The following is a 15,680-nucleotide window of genomic DNA, read 5'->3' on the forward strand; positions in this document are numbered from 1 at the left end:
ATCATATCAAGTAGTTTGTTCCTCAGGGGCATTAGCTGTTGGCAATCACTAAACCCTTAGACTGTGCCTGTTGTTACTAACATCTTGCCATTCACTTGTCCACTCCATGCTGGAAATTTTTATTGACTGAGAATGATCAGGACCTCAGTGTATAAGGGCTGGGGGACAACTGACTCAGGGTGAAAATCACTGCAAAGGGCTGTATTTGGCAATGCTGGTAAGTAACACCTAACCCACTACAGACTTTGTTTTGATTCCTATATCCAGCTATATCAGTCTGTGGCTAGAGGTCTGATTTTAGATCAGCTATTTTATCATTATTATCATTATTAGCTTGTTATTAGAGTTTTCCTGTCCACATCTGGCATGGTAAACTCTGAGTGACCAGGATGCCCAGCCCTCTGGCTATTTGTGTGCTCCTGAAGGCATTTCCCAGCACAAGAGCTGCCTATGCTCTGCCTTCTTGCTGTTCTCACTTCCAACTTAAACACTGCTGCACCTTCAGAGAGAGAACAGAATGTTTTCAAACCTAGACAGCCATGCAACGCCAAGCAAAAGAGAGCAGGAGTTCGGACCAGCCCTATGTCTCACCAGCTTTTCAAATTCGCCTTGGAACTTCACCTAAGAGTTCCCAGTTCTCTCTGCTTGTGGTCGGCTCCCAGATCTCTCTCGCTCCTCGCCTTTTCCCGGGAATGTGCAGGTTGGCAGAATGTCCACGCGGTGGCAGTTCAGTCCCCAGCAGCACGGGGACACGCGGGGAGGCTCAGCTCGGCCCAGCCCAGTCCAGCCCAGCTCAGCCCAGCTCAGCCCAGCCCAGCTCAGCCCAGCGTGTGGCTGCCGGGCAAATCGCAAACACAGGAGTGTCTTGGGATCGCGTCCTTCACTCGAGGGTATAGAAACACGTTAGAATGCAAACAAAGGGTTATATTAAAGTTTGTTGGAACACAAACAAAAGCTTTTATTGAAGGTCATCTTTAAAGCACGAAAAATAAGATAATTTCTTATTCTTTCCAGGCTGAATACTTAGGGGGAGTTATCAGGATAATTATATTTGCCTGAGATTGTGAGAGCATACCTGATTTACTCAGGGATTAGAACTGTATCACATATCCTCTCTTTCCCATAAAAATGTATAAAATACAAAATATTTTATCACCTCCCAGTTAGCTGCTCACAAACAAGGTACAAGCGGGTCTTTTTCACAGGAATTATTCTGAGACTGATTCCAAATGAAACAACAACTTACACATAGTTATGATCTATTCTTGAAGTATGCTGAAAAAACATTGATGACACTCCGAAAATCAATGTTTCATGAGGAAGTTCACTGAATGTCTTTAAAACCATGGTTTCATCAGCTAGCTTTAAACATCAGCTTTAGTGTTTAAACTTTGTCTGGGTGAAATCTTTCCTAGTGATGGATACTCATAGTGTGTTATCATTATATGCACTGTCTGACCAGTGGGAAGGAATGGTAGCTTTTTTCTGAAAACAGGCAGTTTTAAAACCACAGCCTTAACAGGGAAAAGAACCCCAGTCTTGAAGACTTCCAGGGATGTGGCATCCACAACTCCTCTGGACAACCTGTTCCAGTGCCTCACTACTCTCATAGTAAAGAATTTATTCCTAATATCTAATCTAGATCTACCTTCTTTAAGTTCAAGGACATTCCCCCTTGTCATGCACTTGTGACAAGCTCTTTTGCAGCCCCAGCAATAAGGTCTCTCCAGAACCTTCTTATTCTATGGGCTGAACAGCTCTGACTGTCTCAGCCTGTCTTCATCGGAAAAGTGCTCCAGTCCTGTGAGCATCTTCGTGTCTTCCACACTCCCGCACATCTACATCTATACCCACACCCCACACACACACCCACAGACACACAGACAGACATACATACAGACAGACATACACACAGACACACACAGACACCGTGTGCCTGTGTTTTACAGCACCGCGCCCCAGCGCAGGCCGCCGCCGCAGCCGCCGCCGCCGGGCTCTTTAACTGGGGCCGTCCCCGCCCGCCCCGGGGCCTGGCTCGGCCCGCCCGCCCTTTGCTCCTCGGGCGGCGGGAGACGCTGTCAGTCGGCGGGGATGGAGGTGCTGGGGGCGGCGGTGGGGCTCCTGCTGGCGCTGGCCCTCCTGGCTTTCGTGCTGTACTGCTGCTACGTGCAGTACATCCACGCCAAGTACGACTACATCCCCGGCGCGCCGCGGGAGAGGTAAGGGCGGGCCGGGCAGGCGCGGCGGCGGCGGGCAGGCTCGGGGGCTCCGCTGCCAGGCCCGAGCCGTGAGGCGGCCTCAGAGCAGGAATCGGCCCTCCGGCCGCTGTCCGTGCGAGGGCCGGGCAAGGGCGAGGAGTCACGCAGGCTGGGCACAGCGCTGGTGGGCGCCCGCTCCCCGGGCATCGCTGCGATCCCGCAGCCTGATCAGCAGCACGGCCTGCCCGGCCGCGGCTGCGCGTCCTGACTTACATGGCCCGAGCGGCTATAGCGGCACTGAGGGGCGCTTCAGAGCCGCCCGCAGGAGCTGCGCCATTGCTCCTGACCCTGCAGAGGGCCCTGACAGCGGCGTCAGCCGCGCAGGAGGGACCGCACCGCCCCCGGCCCTCACTGCGCCTGGAGGCACGCTGACACTAACTCCAGCAGGCGCCTTCCGTGCCCTCCTTCGTAAGCCGGGTGTTTAGCTTCTGCCAAAAATAAATAAAGATGTCTTAAGTGATAAGGGGTGATGAGAACGCTGCCAGCAAGGCAGTGGCAGAGCTGTCACAAGGAGTCATAGCTCGTGCAGGAGTGTGTGAGCTCCCCACTTAACCTCACCTGTGGGTGCACATGCCCTCCCTAAGAGGCCACAGGAAGGGACACCAGCACTCATACACAGCCTTACAGGGACACCAGCACTCTCCTGCCCGCCTCCAGGCTTCAGCCTGCTTGTGTAATCAGGGTCAGACACCAAGAGTAGAGAGAGGATGATCTTGTCATACCTGAACCTGCTCGTCCTTGGGTTCATTTTGAGCTGTGAAGTAGCACCGTGGTGTGACGGCACACCAGAGGACCTTGTTTGGACCCTGTTTCCTGTGTTGCAGATAGAGCAGTTTCCAGAGCTAACAAAGGAAGCTGTGTTGTGTTTCAGGCTTTCACATCTTTTTGGGATACTATTACAAAGGAAGAGTCAAACAAGTGGAGGATGAAAAGTTTCTGTAGATGTTGAGTAACTTTGTAGAGTTCTTGTTATTTTAAGTGCCTCCCAGTTCCAACAGTAATAAAATAAGAGCCTGTTTTTCCCCATAGCTTATTTATACTGAAAAGGATGATAACATGGCTCTCTGTCTCTCAAATGGAAAACAGATCTTGAGTGCAGCTTGCTTCATTTAGAGAGGAGCTTGGCCAAATCTTCCCTCAGATTTATGCAAAGCCAGTGGGAATTCACTATTCACAGTTAAAAGAAGGAATTCATCTCTAAGTTTTTAATGCAGCTATATTTGAAGAGTTAACAGTTTTTATTAGTTTCTTCAATTTCAATATTAACCAGTAATTATCCTCCTCAGTATTTGAAATTATGCAGTTTGGGACAGAAGGAGATGGTTTCTAATTTCTCTTGACAGAAATCCACTGACAGAAAGGAAGTTACACTTAGCAGGGATAAGCATGTATTAAGGAGCATTTAATGCAAATCTCTCTTTCATGTACAGCAATGTAACAGCTGCAGTCAAGATTCACTCAGGCAAAGAGCAAAGCAGTTCATGGGGGATCCCATCCAGACCCAAATATCTCCTACAATACAGCATAAGAAAAAGCACATCTCTGTGCTGCTCTCCCTGGCTGCATGTGAGCCCCAGCCTGTCTGTGGTGCCCAGTTCACCAGCTTGGTGAGGGCTGGGCATTGGCACAGCTCAGAGTTAGTTTCATCTTCCCTTTCAAGAAAAACATGAGCAACACTCACTGAGCAACCAGGCTTGCAATCCATACAAATCCCTATGCTGGCATCCTCATGACACTCTTAACCTTCATATTCTGCAGCTTTTTATTTGGACACCTGCCAATCATATGGAGAATGGTGAGGAAACAGGAGTTCACACCAGATATCTTGCTGCAGTGGTAAGTTGAGGCACATCAATAACATTGAATGGGGTAGTCCTGTAGCACATATGGAGAAATCAAGGCACAAAGACCCTTACAGAATTACATCAGTGAGAAGGTTGGGAAAGGAGCCAGAGAGAGAGCATGAACCTTTCAGATAAGATTAGATATTAGAAAAAACTTTTTCACTGGAAGAATGGTTAGCCACTGTAATAAGGATAGTGGTGGAGTAACTTCATGAAAATGTTCAAGAGGCTTCTGGATGTGGCACTTGAGGATATGGTTTAGGGGTGATTATGGTGGTGATGGGTTGATGGTTGGATCTTGAAGGACTCTTCCAACTTTGATTATTCTGTCCTGTGATTCTCTCTTAATGGCTTTATTGGCAGGGGACTGCAGTAGTTCCCACTGCAATGTGCTCTGGTCCTTCAAGGTTATTAGGTCTGAGCTGTTACGTGTTGGTAGTTTGTACCATAATTCTCTTTTTTTAAATGTTTTCATCTTACAGGGCAGAGAAATATGGACCTGTTGTACGAATTAATGCCTTTCACAGAATCTCAGTATTGGTTGTGTGTCCTGAAGGAGTGAAGGTACTGAAATAAAGCCAAATCAATGGTGGGGATAGGCCCATCCCTCCTCAACAGGAGAGCTGGTGCCTGATGATCAGAGCAGCACAGAGCAGTCAATCTGTGCTTGGCTCTGGCTGGGTTAGGAGAATGAAGTGCTTTGCTCTCCAGGCTGCCCTGATTTTTTTTTTTTCCTTGATCAGTTAATTTATTTTGTAACTTTTATTTAAACAGCACATAACATATAGCAAACATTTTCTATTTGTGAAAAGCAGGCTGTCTGCAAGACCTTAGTATCTCAAATGAATGGGGCACAAGAAACCAAACTTCTTTCTCTAAATCTTTGCAATTACAACAGAGTGAAATTTCAGGTCATTGGGCAAAAAAGTGCTAGAGGGATGCAAAGCAATCTAGCAGCACAGGAACTGGGGAATCAGGGCACACCAAATAATTCATCTAGTCTTCAGACTATAGCTGCAGAAGAGGAGAGTAGATATGTATGAGTGAAATTTTGTATTTTGTTTGGAAACAGATTGTACACAGTACTCACTGACCTCAGGTTTGATTTTAGGAGTTCTTGATGTCACCACAGCACCCAAAGGATCCAACGGTGTATGGTAGTCTCTTCAGCCTGTTTGGTGAGAGGTAGGCAAAACCCATCTGTAGCCACTGTGATCTGGAAATAAGTGCAAGATTAATAATATCCAAGGAATGTCATTTTGACTCAGACCATTTACCTTAATGTGGGGATTAATTTCTGATTCCAGACACACGTAAGCAGCATGTAACTATTAAACTATATGTCAAGTCAAATGTCTTCCCAGTCAGGGAGGATGATATGTTGGACTTTGTTTTACCTTGATCATGTATCCTTTTTCCCCCTGGGGATGTCCAGTTAGTCTCAGAGCAGTCTGCTCAAGACCGTCATCAAAGTTCTCAGATTTTAGAGCACTGATTTTAGAGCACTCCATAAGGTGTGGAAATTTGCAACTTCTAAATTCAATTCCAAAAAAAAGGGAATATTTCTTTGTTAGCCTGAAGCTTTTAAAAATAAAATAATTCAGTTATAATATTTATTATTTACATAACAGTTGTAATGAACCAGCATCTTATTGGACTCAGCAGTCCACACCTACCTGGAGAAAAAATCTGTGGTTCGGTTGTCATCCACAGTGATGCAATGGTTGCATACTCAAAGGTGCTCCCTACACATGGAAAAATAAAAGAAAGTAGATGTGAAAGACTTACATTTGTGACTACATGGGGTTCAGCAGGCTCCCTTGCACAAACCTGTTCATTTCCTTGTTTTCCTGTGTGCTAGGTTTCTAGGGAATAGCTTGGTAACTGTTTGTAACCATGAGCACTGGCACAAGCAGCGGAGGATAATGGATCCAGCCTTCAGCCGAAGGTAAGGCAAATACTGCTGGGACCTTCCAGCTGGTACTTCTACTGGATTGTCATGCCCCTCCCTGTCATTATTTGATATTTGGATGAAAAAGACCCCAACATTCAGTGACAAAATCATATTTAACATAGAATCCAGCACTCCATTCCCATGCTAAGTATAATTTGACCAGACTTCCCACAGAGCAGTGACACCCCTATGAACACAGCAAAGGCAGAAAGGCCCCAGGGTTGTGTATCCTGGAGTATGGTTATGGCTGCCTTATCCTGATGGAAAAGAGAAGGCAGAGGGTTGGTCTGGTTTGATGCATTGTGTATAGGGATAAAGTCCATCTGCAAAGGGCACAGGCCCTTTGCCATGACACATGTTAATTACATGGCAGGGCAGAGCAGGACTGATGTAAGAAGAATGTAGCTCATTCCATAAGCTTGCTTTTTAATGTATTAAGGCAAATTAATTATAAATTTTAAAAAGCTTTACCACTTTCTATGGAAAATAACAAAGGTTATTTTGACTGAGCAAAGATCAGAGCCCCCATTACTCATCTTTATTGATTGTTCAGCTACCTGATTGGTCTGATGGAAACTTTTAATGAAAAAGCAGAGGAGCTGATGGAGAAGCTGGAGAAAAAGGCAGATGGAAAAACAGAGTTTAGCATGCTGTCGATGATGAGCCGGGTGACTATGGATGTCATTGGAAAGGTACCAGCTGTCCCTTTCTTGTTTCCTCTCAACTGGCAGGAAGGGATGGAAGTGACGCCTACCAGCAGCAGGATGGGATCAGGAGCTGGAGGCAGGCAGAAAGACCTTTACCCAGCAGTGCCAGAAGACCTGCAGGACTAATAGTGCCACTTCCATTCAGGCTGAGCCATGGGAAAGGGCAGGTAGGGAAGGGTTTGCATAGTCTAGGTGTGGCCTGCAGGATGGAGACCCTTTGCAAAAGTCCTTTCAGCCTCATGCCTCCTACCCCTCCAAGCCAAAAGGGACACACCAGGGCTCTTCCATGCTTGGAAGGTTGTATTATTGCCATTGCATGTCAGCAGGAAGGCTGCCTTATGCTGCCTTTTCCCTTTCAATGCAAGCCAATTTGGGATGAATGGAGAATAGTGGTAAATTATTAATCCACTCAAATAAGGAGGAAATATAATGTTGATATTGGCTGCCCCTCACAGCAAGGTAGGATCCAGCCTGATATTTAACTGAGATATTTTTAGGGGTAAAGGCAGTGCTGTGAGGTCATCCTGCTCTTTCACCCCCACCTCAGCAAGTTGCCTTTTTCTCTCCTGCTTTTCAGGCAGCCTTTGGCCTGGAATTGAATGCCCTGAGTGATGATCAGACACCTTTACCCAACGCTGTGACTAAGATCATGGAGGGACTGAACAAGGCACGCGACCCCTTCATAAGGGTCTGTACTCCCCTCACTTCAGTCCCCTCTCCTCTCGTTCAGCTGCTCCTCCTTGAGTTCATGGAGCTGTGCAAGGTCCATATATGTCAGGAAAACAGCCCTCTGTAGAGCTTTCCCTCCAATGGGCATCAAGATAAAATTCATTATCGCTTTAAAAAACTCAGAAATTAATTTTGTTCCCCCCCTGCATGTGTCTCCTTCTGATATGGTTTTATGCTCTTGTACCCATTACAAATTCAGATTTTTGCCATTTGTCCATGAAGGATGGCAGCCTTCACTCAGGGTGGAAGAGCACTCTTGCTGTGAAAAAATTATATTTTCAACCCAAATTCATCTACCAAATTCATCTGCTAGGACATGATGGATGTCATATGAAATATTTAAGTAAGGAATTATTCCAGTGTCTCATGAAAGCTGCAATTCAGGCTTTTAGAGCTCCTGTTTTCCTTTTTGAGACCAGGGGTGAGATTCTGCATTGCATGCTGCAGTTTGAGAGGTGATGAATTTTGCTCACAGTGCCCAAAACATCAGCTCTGACTCTGACAAGACATGACATCAGCATGCACAGATTGAAATATTTCCTATTTCAGCCCAAACTCTTTATCCCCCAGGCATTCAGTTTGTTGCAAGGAGAGCAAATGTTTCTGAGACAAGTGTCATTTAGTGCAAAACAAGGTGCTCACATGTAAAATAACACTGACATGAATTTTTTACCAGCAAAAGGAATCAAATGACAAAAGAAATTCTGTATTCAGTTCATGCCAGGAAAGCAGAAGATGCTAAAGGAGACCAGGGAGAGTGTGAGGCTGTTGAGACGTGTGGGGAAGCAGTGCATTGACCAGAGGAGAGAAGCCATCCAGAATGGGAAAGAAGCCTCAATGGATATTCTTACACAGATACTGAAAGGAGATGGTAAGATGCTGTCACTGTTTGAGTGAATTTCTCTGTGGTATGTTTTGCTGTGAAATTCAGGGAGGATTGTTTAGGAGATCTAAACTTGGATCTTCCTTTAAAGTTGTTTTCACACTGAAGAGAGTGAGAATTGCTTTGAAAATTCCCTGTGTCTTTGTTTTGGATCAAGTACTGGTCATGAGTCACCACTGAAATGCCCACTCAGCATCCTCTCTTGATGCCACGTCAGCCAATATGTGCCCAACAGGGCAGAGCATTCTGGCTGGTCCAGCTGGGGCACAGGAGCATTTTCTGATTTCATTTGTTTTTCTATCTTAACAGCTCTGGAGGAGACTAGAGATGACGAAAACATTCTGGATAACTTTATTACTTTCTTTGTTGCAGGTTGGTAGCTATTTTAATGCTTGGGTATGTCATGTGGGAAGCTGTGCTCATTCTTGAGCTGACTACAAGATTAAGATTAACATCCTTCTTAATCATAATTAACATCATCATTCCATGTGATGGTGCTGCAACCAGGAGTCTCTTGTTGGCAGACCAAGTATTACACTGGCATAGGACCAGCTGGGTGAGGGCTGAAGAGAATTCTTAATTTAACAGGCAAATGATATATTGTCTTATTTCAGTGATACCAACACAGCAAATAATGCCAGGTTGCTGCTTTCCAACCACTGGCTTCCCACCCTGTGTTCCAGCCTCTGCCTTTCCACTGCCCACTGGGGTGCAAGGCTATTCCTTATGGGTTCTGGCCCTTCCACCCAGATCCCACTAAACTACCCAGATCTCACTAAACCTCACCAAAAACATCTTTTACATATTCATTGTGTCTTTGCATCACCTCATCCACATGATTAAATGCCATTCATGCCCAAGTAGAAGAAGGCACTGTCAAGCCAATCAGAAAATGTATAGGCTGAGTAATTATATGAGATAGTTGGGGTTTTTTTGCAGATTTTGCAGATCAAGATGAGTTAGGTTCATAAGAAGGTGTGGTCAAAATGTTGTTCTTTAGCAAGAAAGGTGTTATTGCAGCAGACATCTTTGCAGGAGTCTGTTTTCTGTAATGCTTAAAAATAGTACATATGTCTATCCGTGAAAAAAAAGGGAAAAGTGTCCACATCAGAGAGTCATAAAGTGGGTAAGGTTGGAAGGGGTCTTCTGGTCCAAACTCCCTGCTCAAGCAGGGTCATCCTAACATGTAAAGCAGACCTTTCAAAGAAAGATGATAAGAAGCTCTGTTTTCCCTCAAAATCAGTAAATCCTTCCTTTTTGGCAGAACTGTATGTCCCATTATATGACAAGGCAAATCTTGGACCTCACTGGCCCTCCTCTTAGAGAGCTCATGACCAGTAGGTGCTGCATGCAACCAGTGCAGCTTTGCTTAGGCATGATGGGTCATATCTTTGCCAGCTATGTCCTTTTCTTGTCATTGTTGAAAGCTCTTTATGTAGACTTTACATGCCTTTTATTATTTCCTTTATTTTCTAGCATATTTAAAATAAAACATTTGGGGTTTGATGTTTAAAACTTCCTATTCACAATCACCTTGTAGACCACCTTTGTATCATGTCAGTATTTCATACTAACTTTTAAACTGGTTTTTGTTATCATTAGGTCATGAAACCAGTGCCAATCAGATGACATTTACAGTAATGGCACTGGGCCAGCATCCTGAAATACTGGAAAGGTATGTGTGCTCCAATTTTCAGATCCAGCTAGATGTTAATTGCAAGGTGAACTTAATTGTAAAGGTTATTAAAAAGATAGGATCGTTAAATTCTAGCCTCCCTTCCAAAATAAACAGTTTCCTAGTACCATAATATCCAAAATGGTACAATGGATTATTTCAATTTCACCTAGGTGATTTTTTTCAAAGCCTTTATACATGCCAGGTCCCAAATGCCCCCTGATTCAGCTGCCTTGTATGCACATTGCCTCATCCTGATATGAGGTACAAGTTCAGGAAGCCTGGATGGGAATTGGTTGGCATTTTGCCTGAGGATGGGTGTTCAAGTCCAACTCAGTGTCTGGAATGTAAAATAATGTGGTTTATCAACTTGCCTAGCAAGAAACAGGCATCTGCATCTCACAGGTTTTAACTGACCTGCAGGGCTCAGGCTGAAGTGGATGAGGTTCTTGGTGCCAAGAGAGACGTTGACTATGAGGACCTTGGCAAGCTCACCTACTTATCCCAGGTACTGTAGGAGTGAGGTAAGGTACCAGGCAGAGCTGTTTGGTAGCACCTCTGACATGTCCCCACACTTTTAAAATTTTAAAAACGATGCTAATATTTTATCCTGATAGTGTTTGTCCCCAGAGAGTCAGCCAGCAGGTAGCCTGACACATTTGCAGCAGCCCAGACTTATTGGGAAGATGCTCCTCAAATTTACAGATTCCTTCACTGCTTTCCTTAATTATTACCAGTCTGGAAGCTAGACTAGAGTTGCATAATCCCTATCTGTTTAAGGTGAAACAATAGCTTGTAGTAATTTTAAGAAAGGTGTGCAAATTTGAGCCCAACCTGTGTGTGAACCCCACACACTTTCCTTATTCACTGCTCCATTTTTGTTTGATTATTGTTAAAGCATTTCCAGCTATGATCTCACCATATGCAATAAAGTGGGATTTGAGGATAGCCAAAAATAATGGCTGGGTTTTCTAATGTCAATTTTTCATTATTCAATCTTGAAACGCTCTTCAGTCACTTGGGGGTAGTGGGGGAAAGAGTTTGGTCCTAAAAGAGGTCTTGTGTATAGAAGGGCTGGTCGGTAATGAACTGCAAAGCCAGGGTTGGCTATTAGCCAGTGTTTGTGTTGCATTTCCTTTCTTCACAACATGGGGGACACCAGTAGCCCTCAGGAGAGGCTGAATCACAGTCCTGGCAGCTGTTCTGCATAAATTGCCCTGTGATTTTAGTAGTCCACCATGATCCTTTTTGTTTTAAACTGCCCCGCTGAGGTGAGCAACAGTGTTTTACCAGGTGGCATATCCCATCCCACAGATTACCGTGCATGGATAGCAGATAGATTTCATAGGTCTATTTCTCATAAGGAAAAGGCAATTCTATGTGATTACAGAAATCAGCAGGCTTCCTTAGGCTTCTCCAAATGCCACCACAATTATACCACTCCAATTAGGATGAGGTATCTAAGCCTTTGAGTTTTAAAACAGATCACATGAGAGCTCCTCAAAGCAGACAATTTATTTAACAGCACAATCTTGGATCTGTACAATCAAAATCAGTCACCCTTGGTCAGAGCCAGTCCATCACTGGAGTATCAGAGACTGTGGGGCTCCTCTCCTGTTGTTCAGGCAATCCTGAATTCCTTTTGTCCAGGTTTCTTTTCCATTAGTCCACTCGTGCATGCACACTGTTAATTGCATTTTCAGTGTGATGCTCATGTGCACTGTTAATTAGGTTTCACTTTGATGAAATAAGCCATTCTTACAGCTCACTGACACCAAAAGAAGTGGTCTTGTTCCATTTTTTTCTCAACATTCCCTATTCATTTTCCTTTGCCAGGTTGTTTTTTGTCCTTTTGGGGCTCTGACCTGGCTCAGCCCCTCAAGCAGCAGAAGCAAAGGCAGAAACAGACAAAGGCAGGAGCTGAGAGTGAGAAGGAGGTGGGAACCATCACCCACCCTCATGGCAGCCAGTGCCCAGAGCAGCTCATCAGGGGCAGGAGACTTCACTCTTAGATATTCCCTCTCAGTTTGCTTCCTAATACTTTTTTGCTCAGTTGTTCATCTGACTTGAGGTGTTAGATCTGTTCCAGGATCTCTTCTGAGTTTTGTGTCTTTTTCTCTCTATTTTACCAGCTGTAAGAAAGAACCTGGCCTGAAGGAGCTGATTTAGCCATATATTTTGCCCACAGGAGTCCAAGGCAGATAGACCAAAGTCAAAATCTCCCATTTAGCAGAAGTGAAAGGCCACAGGGAGGTAATTAATTTTACTTCTGCTTCCTGCAGTGTATAACTAACTGACCTCTTGTGCTTTTTGCTGCCCCAGGTTCTGAAGGAGTCGCTGCGGCTGTACCCGCCCGTCTCAGGGACACTCCGCAGGCTGGAGAAGGAGCACGTCATCAATGGCATCAAAATTCCTGCCAACACCACGGTCTTTGTGAGTCCCATCCACCTGCAGCAGCTTGGAGCTGCCCCACTTAATGTGGATGAGAAGGCCAAAATCTTCCCTGGGCATATTTATACTTGCTTCTCTAAAATTGTGACCAAAACTGGGGTATGGATTAAGACTCTCATTTGGGACTGGAGAGTGGAAAGCATTTATGGTTTTATACCTCTGACAGCAAAGAGGCATTTCCAGTGTGTTGCTCCTGACTAATAAAAATAACTCTTTCTTGGCAGCTCAACACTTATGTGATGGGAAGGATGGAAAAGTTTTTCAAGAATCCACTTACTTTTGATCCAGAGCGATTCAACAAAGATGCACCTAAGTGAGCTTCTTTTTATTCCCATGTTATTAAATATGTATTAACAAACCATTACAGGAAGAGATTTTAAGGGAAAGAAAAGTAGAATAAAACTATTTTTCCATACCAGTACAACTAACACAAAATCATCCAAATGTAAATAGAGAGCAATAATGCACAGTTCAAGAGTTCTTTAGACCCCATGTAGCCTTTAAAAAAAAAGACCAATGTTATTGTTATTAAATGTTTATATTGAGGTCAAAGCTTTGGGCCCAAACCAGGTTGAATATTTGCCTTAGTACATTGCAAGCATTTAATGCATGACAGCCCTGGTCCCAGGGTGCTTGAAATGTCTCCATATTAGACAGGGGAGAAGGGCCTGAGGGAGAGAAGATGCTGTTCAGCCACGTGGGCAGGCAGCCTAAGTCTAGTCAGTGGTCAGGAGTGCAATAGAAGGAACCAGTAAGTGACTAAACAGATGCACAGATCAGCACCAACTACTTCATGAGTCAGGAGTTTTCCTTCAGCCTAGAGTTAGTCTGGTCTCCTAAACCAAACACCCCCTCACTCACATGGTTCAGAGCTGCCCAAAAGAGCAATAACGGGGCAGATTGTGATGTCCTCATGACAGGCTGAAGATCATCTAGAGTGTGCTTGACATTCAGCTTTGAAATAAGGCTTGCATCAAAACAGCTCTGGCAGCTGAGCCATGCAGTTAACAGAGATGACAAGGAAATGTGCTGCTGAGCTGTATTGCTGCTCTGAAGCAAAAAAGAGTTAATTTGGAGACTGCTTTAACAAGTCCAATAGGTGAGGGGATATTTAGACCATTTCCTTGCTGCTGTGATGAAATATTTGCTTGTTTCTTTACAACCAAGTTGTCAGAGTGACAATTTTGACCATTTTTCTTTGCAGGCCATATTACTGCTATTTCCCATTCTCTCTGGGACCCCGATCCTGCATCGGGCAGGTGTTTGCGCAGGTGAGTAGAGGTCTGGAACAACACTTGGTTAGCAAGCACAGGGCCAGCTCAGGGTGTGCTGACCATGGTGGGGGTGGGCACCAGAGGCCACACTGATGTGCACTGCCCCTCTTCTCCTCAGAGGGAGGATCTCCCCCCATGCCCATGACAGGCATGTCTCTCAAATGCTGCCCCAGGAGCAAACATCCAAGGTGTCTGCAGGGAGGAGCAGCAGGCTGCACTCCTTCCAAACTGCCCTGGGCCAGCCTGCTTGAATCCAAACCCCTTAATGGGAATCACAGTCAACATTCCTTTGCCAGCCAAGGTCAAGCACACAGGGGATGTGCAGGGGGTCTTGGGGATCATCTCATGGCTGCCACTGCCAGAATCAAGGCAGGTAAAACATTAGCTGAAGGAGGACACAAGCCAGAACTGGCATAGAGAAGGTGAGGAAGGGGCTACATGGACAGAAGGAACAATTTAATGTGTGTGAGCATGGCAGAGAGCGTTTCAGGACAGCCAGAGGCCAGTGCTTTGGGTCTGGGCTGTGAGCCCATCTAAGCACCAGTGCTCAGAGTGCTTTAGTTTTGCAGTCTGACTGCCAAAATGGGTTTAACACAGAAAGACTGATCTTAGTGCCTGTCAGTTGTCTTCAAATCCAGGAAGTCCCAGGTTTCCTGCCCAAACTCAACCTGCTGCATTAACAGAATAACATTTAACTTTCAAATCTCTGTATTGACAAAGCAGTATAAGATAGTAGACTGACTTTAAGCTGTATTTGCTGTCACTGACTTCTATTTTCTTCTTAACAGATGGAAGTAAAAGTGGTGATGGCAAAGCTGCTGCAGAGGTTTGAAATACAGCTGGTGCCAGGACAGAATTTTCGACTCATCGAGGCTGGAACCTTAAAGCCACTAGATGGAGTAATATGTAAATTAAAGCCGAGGAGCTCTGCAAGACGCTGCCAGGCATGAGTGCTCAGGGAGGGAGCGTGGCATGTTGCTGGTAGTGGTTCTTCTGATTTTGAAAATCTTGGCACTAATCAAAGGTTGGATTTTGTAGACCATTTAGAGGACTACTAGACTGAAATTATTTCTAAACTTCCTTATAATTTACTGAAGAAATCCTAGCTCATGGTTTCCACTAAGCTTATATCCAACACAACATGGTCTAAGTAAGCCCTTGTTTGTGGAGTTTCTTACTCACACAATGATATCAGAAAAGAGTAGAGCATAGACATGGGCTGAATTGAGGAAGAGATGTTTGGAGATAGTCTCTTGGTCAAAGCAATTTTTCTATCCCTGCTCCAAATGTGAATAACAATTGATAGGAACAATCTGAAAAAAACCTCAAAAAATCAGAGTCTGAGGCCACTACTTTTTCCTTGTGCTACTGCCTGATTTTTATTCAGTCTCTTCTGCTTTTCTTTTGATATTATGAAAAGCATAGATTCCCAGTCCACACTGTGGAAAGGGAGTGTCCTGCTTCCTCCTACCCCTCCACACAGCTGGTGCTCATTCTTCTGAGACACTCTTCTTTGTGAGGAAAGTCTTGCTGTGTTTATTTTAACTTAGATTTTCCCCAAATTTTTTGCCACAAAGCTACAGTAACAGTTAAACCAGATGGTCTAGCAGGTACAGGAGGGCTGCAAATAAGTGCCTGAACTAAATGCTGCTTAAAATGGTGTTGCCACTGAAGAAATGTGTCTGCAATTTGAGCCAGAGACAGGAAGGTCCTGCACCCCCTTGTGCTGCAGATGTGCCTGAAGATGTGTCTGTGAACACTGCATGTAGGCTTGCAGCCAGGCCCTGCTAGGGAGAAAAAACACTATCATTTGAAAATGCTGCCTTCCAGAAATGTGCATACCTAATAGAAGTTGGACCTCCTCTATCATGAAATACAGAGAATTAAAGGCATTTGATGCTTCCA

General features: G+C 44.8%; 1 protein-coding gene across 2 annotated transcripts; it reads left to right on the plus strand.

Moving 5' to 3' along the window:
- Nucleotides 1–2,062: 2,062 nt before the first annotated feature.
- Nucleotides 2,063–15,680, plus strand: LOC132075025 (cholesterol 24-hydroxylase). 2 transcript variants are annotated; one of them, XM_059475155.1, is made up of 15 exons: nt 2,063–2,219; nt 4,017–4,094; nt 4,585–4,666; nt 5,214–5,287; nt 5,964–6,050; nt 6,610–6,748; nt 7,341–7,451; nt 8,207–8,363; nt 8,685–8,747; nt 9,978–10,050; nt 10,474–10,558; nt 12,373–12,600; nt 12,726–12,814; nt 13,706–13,772; nt 14,564–15,680. In XM_059475155.1, the coding sequence occupies exons 1-15, from the start codon at nt 2,092–2,094 to the stop codon at nt 14,723–14,725; spliced, it is 1,623 nt and encodes a 540-aa protein (XP_059331138.1). In that variant the 5' UTR covers nt 2,063–2,091; the 3' UTR covers nt 14,726–15,680. The 2 variants fall into 2 exon arrangements, with proteins under 2 accessions (XP_059331138.1, XP_059331139.1); XM_059475156.1 differs by having other exon boundaries at nt 12,373–12,483.

The sequence above is a fragment of the Ammospiza nelsoni genome, chromosome 6 (assembly GCF_027579445.1).
Source record: "Ammospiza nelsoni isolate bAmmNel1 chromosome 6, bAmmNel1.pri, whole genome shotgun sequence".
Lineage (NCBI taxonomy): Eukaryota > Metazoa > Chordata > Aves > Passeriformes > Passerellidae > Ammospiza > Ammospiza nelsoni.